The sequence below is a fragment of the Cyprinodon variegatus genome, unplaced genomic scaffold (genome assembly GCF_000732505.1).
Source record: "Cyprinodon variegatus isolate N-32 unplaced genomic scaffold, C_variegatus-1.0 Scaffold147, whole genome shotgun sequence".
Taxonomy (NCBI): domain Eukaryota; kingdom Metazoa; phylum Chordata; class Actinopteri; order Cyprinodontiformes; family Cyprinodontidae; genus Cyprinodon; species Cyprinodon variegatus.
The window spans coordinates 892,004-902,526 of record NW_015150600.1 but is presented as its reverse complement, the minus strand read 5'-3'; the positions used below and the strand labels follow the sequence as shown (position 1 = coordinate 902,526).

The following is a 10,523-nucleotide window of genomic DNA, read 5'->3' as shown; positions in this document are numbered from 1 at the left end:
TGGTTGACGCGGCGCGTCGAGCAGCAACGCGTTTGCGGCGCGTCACGCGCGTCAGATGCTTAGTCATTCGTTGCGTTCGCCTGTCTGCTAAGCTCAAAACAACCGCGCCTGGCTTGACGGAGAAACCAGGAGAACAGCTGTGCATATTTACGACAGTACACTTTTACTTTCGCCCTCTGGGGGGAGCCTCGCTGGAAAATCAACACCGGTTGCATAGTGTACCTTTAAGATGTCTAGGTGTTTCATATAGTTTATGCACAATTTAACAAGATTCAAGAGATTCTGAATTAAGGGGTGGATTTTCCTAATTCTTCCAGCCATCCATTTTCTGTCACGCTTTATCCCAGCTAAGGTTGCGATGGGTGCTGGTGCCTATCTCCAGCTGTCTACGGGCGAGAGGAGGGGTACAAATTCTTCCAATGCAAGATAATTTACTTTAGGGGTGGATTTACACGTTTTTGCCATAAATTTTACAAATGGCTAATGTAAATGTAATTTTAAACCATGCGGCAGCATGGGCACTACATGCATGAATGAAACCCCTTAGATTGGTTTCATATAAACTGATTATTCATCATGTGTCCAATGTTTCTATCAGTCTTTATGTTTTGTAAAGAGAGACAGAGATTGATTCAAATAATACCATGTTTTCTCGTCTTTAATTTCATAGGATTCCCATTACTTACTCTAAACATAGGTCATATCTGTTCCAAAATTAATAAATATTTCTTTGCATGCTAGTTATGAGCCCAGATAAAAGCACTTTTTCTTCAGTATCATATGTTTCCTCTTTAATTCTGATGAAATCTGATACAAATTTCTGCTGCATTTTTTAGCAACAACAGTTTTTTCTCATTTCCTTCTATTGCCCTTCCTTCTAATTGTTTTCCACAGAGTTCTGTATTCATGAATTATATAACGTTTAGAGATAACAGATTAATTCTGTTGCTTAAGCAGTTCTTCACTTGCGTACTTTGCAACAGACTGCCAGTATATTGATTTTTCATATTTTTGTCCATGCCTTCTTTTCCTCCTGACCTATCTTCTTATATAAATTATGACTCTTGTGTCTCCTTTTTTGCATTGGAATTTTTGCTGTTAATTATTGAAGTAACAATAGGAGAAGTTAGATTTTCATATGTGAATATCTTCTGTGTGTTTGCAGTTGGTTTACAGAGTAAAGAGAAGTCATAACTCAAATTCTCGCTCTTTTTGGGACTTTGGTATCTTTATCTCTCATCATCAGTGCTATACCTGGATTTTATTTTTAAGGAATGTATCATTTGTTCTTTGTTAAACATCTTAACCCTCACCTAAGAATAATTCCTGCATGAAAATGATTGTTAAATTGAAGGGATAAACCTGTCTCATGAATACACATGACCACTGAGCAGAGATGAGTCTTACTTTGGCAGGTGCCATCTGTGAACATGAATTTTGAAGTCTTGAACAGACTCTTAATTGGATTTAGACTTTGATTAGGCCATTTTGACCCCTAAATATCTTTTAATCCAGAGTTTTCCCATCAAAGTCATCAGGACCTTTTGTCTTCCATGTTTTTGGCTTTTCTCTGACTTCTATAAATGTGTGTAGAAGTGCCTTCTGAGGCCCTTGACTGTGTGCGAGGAGAATACACAATCATTTGCTCCAGTTCTACTGGAGCACAGGCACGGCTTAAAACATGGAGGACAGTCGGCCCTGAGGTCCAGGGTTGAGGACCACTGGGCTAAGCTGTTCTGTTACAACTCTGGGTGTGGGTTTACAGTTATCCAGATAAAAGGGGAGCCTTCAAGCCAACATTTCGCTTTATTTAGTTTAATACATCCTTTAATTGACTCTGACCCACTGGTAAAGAAAAACCATCCCATCAACCCAACTTTACCACCATCAAGTCAAGATGTGTGATGGGGTTTTTTTCTTTCAAAAATAATGGTTTTGCACCAAGTTGATTTTGGGTCTAATATAACCAGATCATGAATTTCTTTTTAACCTGTCATTCTTTCATAAAAGGCAGGTGCTGCTTTGAGTGTAGTGTTGATTTCTTTCTTCAAGTTACCCATGAGCTTCTTGGCTGCCTCTCTGAGCAATGCCTGTCCTTGTCCGTTTAGGGCCAAGTATTTCGGAGTCCTTTCAGTTGCTCCCTTATTCAAGTCAGTACAACTTGCTTAAAGACTTGGCAGAATTTTCCTACACCAGATGTTTTCTGATGCAACCAGAATTTGAAATTTGGTTCCCTATACTCATACTCATCATCCTACTCTTTATCCTGGACCGGGTCATGGGGGCAGTCTCACCATAGACTCCCAGATTTCCCTCTCCCCAGACACCACCTCCAGCTTTGCTGGGGGAAGCCCCAGGCTAGCCGAGAGACATAGTCCCTCCAGCTTGTACCTTCTTGTCCCCCTGGTGGTATATGTCTGGAACACGTCCCGAGGGAGGCGTCCAGGGGGCATCCGAAAAAGATGTCTGAGTTACCTCAGCTGACTCCCCTTGATGTGGAGGAGAAGTGGCTCTACTCCAAGCCTTTCTTGACTGCCTCCTAAGCCTGACTCCAAGGGAGTGCGTAGCCACCCTGCGGAAAAAGTTAATTTCAGCCCCTTGTATCTGAGATCTTGTTCTTTCAGACATGATTCAAATTTCATGATCATAGTTAAAGGTAGGAAAGTCGACCAACTGGTAATTCATGAGATTTGCTTTTCACTCAGCTCTCTCTTTACCAAGACAGACCAGTGCAGCGTCTGCATTATACAGTAGCCGCCGAAATTTGTCTATCGATCTCTCGCTCCATTCTCCCTTCACTCTTGAACAGGACCCCAAGATACTTGAACTCCTCCACTTAAGGCAGTTTGGTGAGGGAATACGTAACTGTTGAGAAAAGAAGGAAAACTACAAGTAGGAGGTGGAGGGTATGAGATTATTTTTGATATATATAGGAATTTGTAACGATTTTTTAAGAAAAGAGGTCACACCCGAGAACAAAAAAAAGTATAAACACTCTCTAAAGGAGATTAATTGTTTGTAAAAGTAATTAACAGAGAGCATACCTGAGAGAGACATCATCCTCCATTCTTCATGTCTTCTATTGTATTCCATTCTTTTATCTAAAAGCTCCTTTGAAATTACCGTAACTTTACCAAAATAATGCTTTATTTCTGTAAAACTGTAGTGTCATAAATATTACAGATTCACATTGCCCTAAGTCTGTTAGCTTAGTGCAATATCCCAAACAGCTGTTTGGATACATTATTTCTGAGACTGATGTATTCCAACGTTGAATATCTGTAACAAAGCTGGTGAGTCAAACACTCTAACATTCTTTTCTGCCCACATATTGAAGTCTGGATGTGCAAAACCTGTAGAGACATGTCAAATAAACCTGCAAATGTTATAGTTCTGTATAATAGTCACCTTAAGGAACCTGGAAATAAATGTACAACACACTTTAAAGATGTTTATTTCATTTTTTTGTCACATTGCTTCAATTCGAGCAATAGTTTTGCAAGCTCAGCAACCATGACAGCAGATCTCCAACTGACATTAATTTTCTCGTTGTCACCAGGTTGTCCATGACATTGACACCCTGACCGGTGACTTGCAGTTGGAGGAGGACGGACTGACCGATAGCTCCAAGACCGACACGCTTAACTCCAGCTCCAGCTCCACCACTACCACAACAACTGCGTCCAGCCTGGAGAAAATGAAGCTGTTCCCAGAGGACTGCATCTTCAAAACACAGGTGCCCATGAGTCCGGTACAGCTCCATCAACCGGCAGTTCTGACAGTGCTCAAGAAATCCCACCCTCCCCTGCCACCGCCGAGGCATACCACACTGAGAGCTGAGGAACACAACATAAAGAATCTGCCTCATCCGACTTTGGTCTTATCAGGGAATATGTCAAAGGCTAACGGGTCTTCGCTGAGGAACGGCGGGGTTTTCCCATTAAAACCAAACAAGGATTTATTCTCCTCTACTCCCTGCTTCATTTCTGGCGAGAGCGAGATGCAAGAAACTGGTCTGGTTCCTACGCTGCCAAGGCCAATGCCGCTTCTCCGGCATGAGAAAAACAAATGCCCCAAGGCCCCAGGAAGAGAACACCGCGAGAGAGAGCGGGTTCGTTTCAGCGAGAAGGTCCAGTATCATGGTTACTGCCCAGACTGTGATCTCCAGTACGATGTGGACGATGCAGAACTGGACTTACAGGCCGAGCTGAGTGACTTAAGGCTAAGCCCGGTGCATTGCTGCTCTTCCTCCCCTTCTCCTCCTTCCTCTCACACACTCCCTCATGCACTAATGTTGGAAAACGGGGGTCTTTCAGTCAGCCACAGTTTCCCCCCGACAGCACACACTCCCCCACCTTGTGTGCCTCCATACACACCTTCCCTTAAGCCCCATAAAACAATCCTTCGTAAATCAACCACCACCACTGTTTGACCCCCCCTATTAGGTCTCAATTTAAACATTGTTGGATAAAAAAATCCTAGTGCTTTCTACTTCAGCTGAACTTCGGATTATTCAAGCAAAGAGAGAGGAGGGGTCTGAAGACCGAAAACAAAGTCGATAAAGAGAAAGGCGAGCAGGACATCACAGCGAGATGTGAAACGGCAACATCATGGAGGTGAGTTCGTGTGCATGTGTGAATGTGTTTGGCAGAAAGGAGGAAGAGCAAATGCATGTGTGAGGCAGAGCCGTAAGTATATCTTTGTACATACATTTTATTCATGTGTTTGTTGGTGCTTTAATAAATGGGCAGAGAATTCTGCCTGAATTAGAAAAGGATCGGGGAATAAACAAAAAGATGACCCAAATCAGTTAATCTCTGTCTCTCAGGAGCGCTCCTAACAAGACTCAAAGTCAGGAAGTTGTTTGTTCGAGGGGCCTCTGATTAATTCATCTATCTTGATGAAACAAGGACACCAGCCTCTTTCATCGTCTCTCCAACAAATTATCCAATTTCAGGCACTGACACCTAAGCACAGAAGCAGTCGGAGGTTTGAACACACCACAACCTACGCATGAATCTTGCAGCCACTTCAGGCTTGTGATGAATTGCTTTTGGTGTTCTTCTTTCAGGTACAAGAAGTTAAAATTTAATTATCTTTAAAAACAAAAAAAGGCTTACCATTTTTTTTCAGGATTTTTTCTATTTCACATTAGGCCATCATTATATAATGACCTGAAGATGTGTTCGCCTGCTTAAAGTGGTTTTCTCTTTTTTATCAGATTTAAATGTTTCAGATCATCATGTTTCAATATCAGACAAGGATCATTTGAAACCTGATCCTTGCTCAGCAAATCATTACCCACAAGACAATACCTGGTTGAGCATTGCCTGGAGGCAAAATTGTGAACCGTTTTTGATAAACTGTAATCTGTATTTTACATTGTTGCTCTGGTTGACTTCTTCTTGTGGAATTCAGTTAATCCACGAGAGGGGTTTTAAGCCTAAATTTCCTCTTTAAGGTCCTTCCTCCAACTTTCATTTTGTCGACAGGCAAGTGTTTCTTTATATCATACAAAACCGTAGTATTGTTGATAGTGTTTCTTCCAACTTCAGTCGAGTTACTGGTGTGTTTCAGATAATTTTCCTGCTGCAAAAAAAGTTACATTGAGTTGTTGGTTACAAACTGATTTTTTCCATCAGGATTTTCTGTAAGAGGGCAGATTTGCGGGTCCGATCATATAAGCCTTGTCATCCAGCACCCAAAGTACCCAAACACCATCATATTTCAATGGAGGGAATTTGAGATAGCCTGAATAATCCACTCCAAAACCAGATTTGATGTGTTTTTGGATCATTGTTCTGTTGGAACATTCTTATGTTCTTCCATCTGTGCTACTGGCAGCAAAAACAGAGGAAACATTAGAGAATAAGGAGTTAGTCCCTCCTCATGCTATATATATTTTGAAATATACAAACAAAACACTCTTTAAGATGATGTTTGACATTTTTTACTTTGTTCTTGGGTTTGAAACCATGACTCCTGAAAATGATTCAGCCTGGTATGAATATAAAACCTGCCTGTCTGCAGATAAAAATTAAATTCTAGCTTTCATGTGTCTGATACATTGACTGGCCGATATTATTCTTTCTCTCAGCTGATATGTCTATACATACCTAATTATTAGGACATTCAGCAGCCATTCCTTAGAATTCGTTGCAGTGCATTACTGCTCCCTCCATTTGCTATCCATTGTTGATGTTTACTTAGAGTTGAACATTTCTTACATAGAATGAACATTTCTTTTTTTTTATTGACACTTGTTTCACATCTCTTATCATTTTGATCATGTAAATGGAGGAAGATCAAGCAGTATCAGCCTAAATAATCAGCCGGGAAAAAAAATAGCAGCACAATCAGTTACCATTTCTATTTCAAAGATTTGTTAAATATCCAGCTAGAAATGGTGGCAAGTGTAAGCATTTATCCACATTTTTATATTTGCAAATAGCTTATAAATGAATGAAGTATTAGTTAAAGAGCAGCAATAAAGCCTGAAATCAATATAACGTTTTTGCCCCTGAGAGTACAAAAGCTTCTGACCAGAACCTCCATAAATAGAAGGTCATGTCAGAGTAGGTCAGCTTAGGAAGTTATTTCATTTCTCTACATGCATACCGTGTTATGTCTTTGTGCAAACCTGCGTATATCTTTCCAACTTCTTCATTATTTCCAAGTTCAAGTGCTGCTTATCTGATGCTATCAGATTAGTGGAATGGAAAGAAGCAGTAGATAATAGTGAGAGAGTTTCTAGACTGATGGAGGTAAAACATGCTGGTAAACAAATGCTAGATCTGTCACCAGGTTCTGCTCTCCAGACATTGAGTTTCTGACTGTTAATTACAGACATTTCTATCTGCCTAGGGAGTTTAGTGTGCTTAGCATTGCTGCTGTTTATGTGCCCCCCAGCGCTAATACAAAACAGGCCATGAAGATTCTATATCAGGATCTCTTAGCTTCAATCTGCACACACAGAGGGTGTTTTCACCATTGCCGGGGATTTTAACCAGGCTAACTTGAATATTGAGCTCCCTCATTTTTAGCAACATGTGGACTTTGCAACTCGGGGTGAAAACACTTTAGACCTGGTTAACTCTAATATCAAAGATGCATTCTGAGCAGCTCCCCCACCCCCACTTCTGGTCACCAGATAACCCCTTTGTCATGCTAATCCCTGCATACAAGCCCCAGCTAATCAGGGCTAAACTGACAGTTAAAGAGTTCCGTGTGTGGTCTGAGGGTGCCATGCAGAAACCTCAAGACTGTTTTGAATGCTTGGACTGGAATATCTTCAAGGCTACAGCAACCTATAACAACATATTAATAGTAGACGAATATGCTATGACTGTACCAGCCTACATCAACAAATGCATTGAGGACGTCAGCATCAAATAGAACATGACCTGAGCAAGCAACGGTTAGAAAATCGCTAAAAAGCAGGAAACTCAGCTTTCAAGTCTGGTGATAAAGAGGCACTGAGAACAGCGCGTGCCAACTTAAACCGTGCCATCAGATCAGTGAAGCAGAATCACAGCCAGAAAATCCAGGATCTTTTCCACGATGCCAGCAACACCAGGAGGATGTGTCAAGGCATGCGGGCAATCACAGACTACAATACACCCTCCCCCCAGGTAGATGCAGCAAAAACTGACTTCATAAATTAACTAAACAATGTCTTTGGAAGGTTTGAGACACTAAACAGCACTCCAACAGTGAAAGGCGTTCCACACCAGGGGGAGGAGGCACTCAACCTTGACATAGGTGAAATGAGGAAAACTCTGAGGAGAGTCAATCCAAGATAGGCCCCAATAATATACCTGGGCGGGTGTACAAGAAGTATGCAGGTTAGCTGGCTGGTGTCCTCACAGACATTATCAATACCTTGCTGGACCTATCCATAGTGCCAGCATGCTTCAAGTCTGACACCATCATTCCAGTCACAAAGAAGCCTCAGGTCACCTCACTCAATGATTACTGGCCTGTTGCACTGACTCCAATCCTGATGAAGTTCTTTGAAAGAATGGTTAAAGAACACATCGTCTCCACTCTCCCCCCAACATTCGACCCGTTCCAGTCCTCCTACCAATAGAACCTCTGCACTGAGGACACCACCTCTGCCGCTCTCCACCTGAGCCTGGCACAGCTGGAAAAGAAGAACACCCATGTGCGGATGCTGTTCCTGGACTTCAGTTCAGCTTTCAACACCATCATCTCACAGCATCTGATGGGTAAACCTAAACAGCTGGGCTTCAATACACCCCTCTTCAACTGGCTGTTAGGCTTCCTCACAGACAGACCTCAGTCAGTCCGGTTCGGACAGAACACCTCTGATGTCATCAGTCTAAGCACAGGCTCCCCTCAGGGCTGCGTCCTGAGCCCCCTGCTGTTCACCAATATACACATCGTGAAGTTCGCAGATGAAACCACGGTGGTGAGCCTCATCAGAGACAACACCAACCGGGACTACAGAGAGGAGGTGGAGCAGCTGGTGGACTGGTGCAGATATCACAGCCTGATCCTGAACGTGGAGAAGGCGAAGGAGATCATAGTTGACTCCAGGAAGAACCGGTCCAACCACGCTACACTGCTCATCAACAGCTCAGCTGTAGAGGTGGTTAACAGCACCAAATTCCTGGTGTTGAACATCACAGACACCCTTTCCTGGACTGTAAACACCACCTCACTGGTCAAAAGGGCACACCTGCCCCCAACCCATCCTCACCACCTTCTACAGCAGCACCATAGAGAGCGTTCTGGCCAGCTGTGTCACTGTGTGGTGTGGAGGCTGCAGCGCCTCAGACTGGAAGAACATGAGAAGAGTGGTGAGAACAGCAGTAAGGATCATTGGGGCTCCTCTTCCCTCCATAAAGGAAATTTCATCCCAGCGCTGCTGATCCCGAGCCGTAACATTATCAATGACCCCTCACACCGCCACCATGGACTGTTCTCCCTGCTGCCCTCTGGGAAGAGGCTTCGCAGCATTCAATGCAGGTCCAGCAGAATCCGAAACAGCTTCTTCCCTATTGCCATCAGACTGCTGAATGCTAAATTAAAAAATTTAAAAAGCTGAATGTCGGAAAACTGTAAATCATATCTTAATCTTATGTTTACATTTGATCACCATGTTTACATTTTATCTCTGCTCCACTTTAAGAAATGAAAATGTCTTGAGAGCAGTACTGAACGGAATTTCGGTTTTGTACACACCCTGTGTATACAAAATGACACTAAAGTTTGTCTAAGTCGAAAAATAGATGTTTTTTTTATACACATACCTTTGATTTGTGAGAAAATTCACAGTGAGAAACCTTCCTCGACTCTTGCTTGTGCCAACCCAGCCAGCCTCCGCTTGTTGAGAAGGCCACACACCGTCCTGTTCTATTGTAATCAGCTGTAAGCTTATCGGTTCTGCTATTAAATGATGATGATCCAACTGAAAAGTTCTGCATTAGTGTAACACCAGTCAGCAGAACTCTGTTTTATCTGCTTTTATTGGGAAGTTTATTTAATAAAGCCTAGGACTGCCATGTGTAGCTGTAGATAGCTGTTATGGAAATGAAGTGGAAGGACTTCTGTGTGCGTGTGTATGCCTTTCATACTTATATGTGTTTTTGTAAAAGCCCTTGTCAGCATGGCAGACTTGGGGAGACAGCATACCCTTGAGTCAGACAGGAATAGTAGCACCTTCCTCCCAGCGCTGCCCTTAATTAGCCACATTAGACAACAGAAGATAACAGTGCTGCTTCAGACAGCCTTTGTAACAACCTTTGTTCCCAGCTTTGCGTCGACAAAGCTCCAAACTGCTGCTGCACATATTATTTATGATAATATGGAGGATAAGCAGTAGAGGGGGTTGGCAGAAAGACATAAAGCAAGAAACCAGTTAAAAAGGTACCACTGTAAAAGGTTCACAATGTTGGTGAGTTTATTTTTGGGAGCAGGGGGATTTAGAAATAATTATATTCTGGAATGAGGAATCAGAGCATAGAGTAACATGGAGTGATGACTAAATCTCATCCGTGAACTTGATCGCTTTACAATCTCAAATTGGCATCTGGATTAGGGATCAGCAGACATTCAACCATGAGGAAAAAAAAGGGATGAAGTCGGGTGAGGACCAGGAAGAAAAGTGTGGAAACAAACAGAGACGTACAGTCAGGTCTATAAATATTGGGACATCAACACAATTATAATCTTTTTGGCTCTATACACCACCACAGTGGATTTGAAATGAAACAAAGACGATGTGCTTTATCTGTGCTTTATCTTCAGCTTTAATTTGAGGGTATTTACATCCAAATCAGACGAACGGTGTAGGAATTACAACAGTGTGTATATGTGCCTGCCACTTTTTAAGGGACCAAAAGTAATGGGAGAATCTGCTGCTCAGCTGTTCCATGGCCAGGTGTGTGTTATTCCCTCATTATCCCATTTACAAGGAGCAGATAAAAGGTCCAGAGTTCATTTCACGTCTGCTATTTGCATTTGGAATCTGTTGCTGATCTACAGAGCTGTCGCTATCA

The 10,523-nt window shown here is 42.4% G+C and overlaps 1 protein-coding gene across 4 annotated transcripts in view; it reads left to right on the top strand.

Annotated features, from left to right (window-relative positions):
* Positions 1–10,523, top strand: part of prr16 (proline rich 16) — a 24,397-nt gene that overhangs the window by 6,604 nt on the left and 7,270 nt on the right. For 2 of the 4 annotated variants that reach the window (XM_015377110.1, XM_015377106.1), the window contains one exon: positions 3,560–4,616. In XM_015377110.1, coding sequence (XP_015232596.1) covers positions 3,560–4,432 — 873 coding nt within the window. In that variant the 3' untranslated portion in view covers positions 4,433–4,616. The other 2 variants (XM_015377107.1, XM_015377109.1) reach the window with 2 other exon arrangements.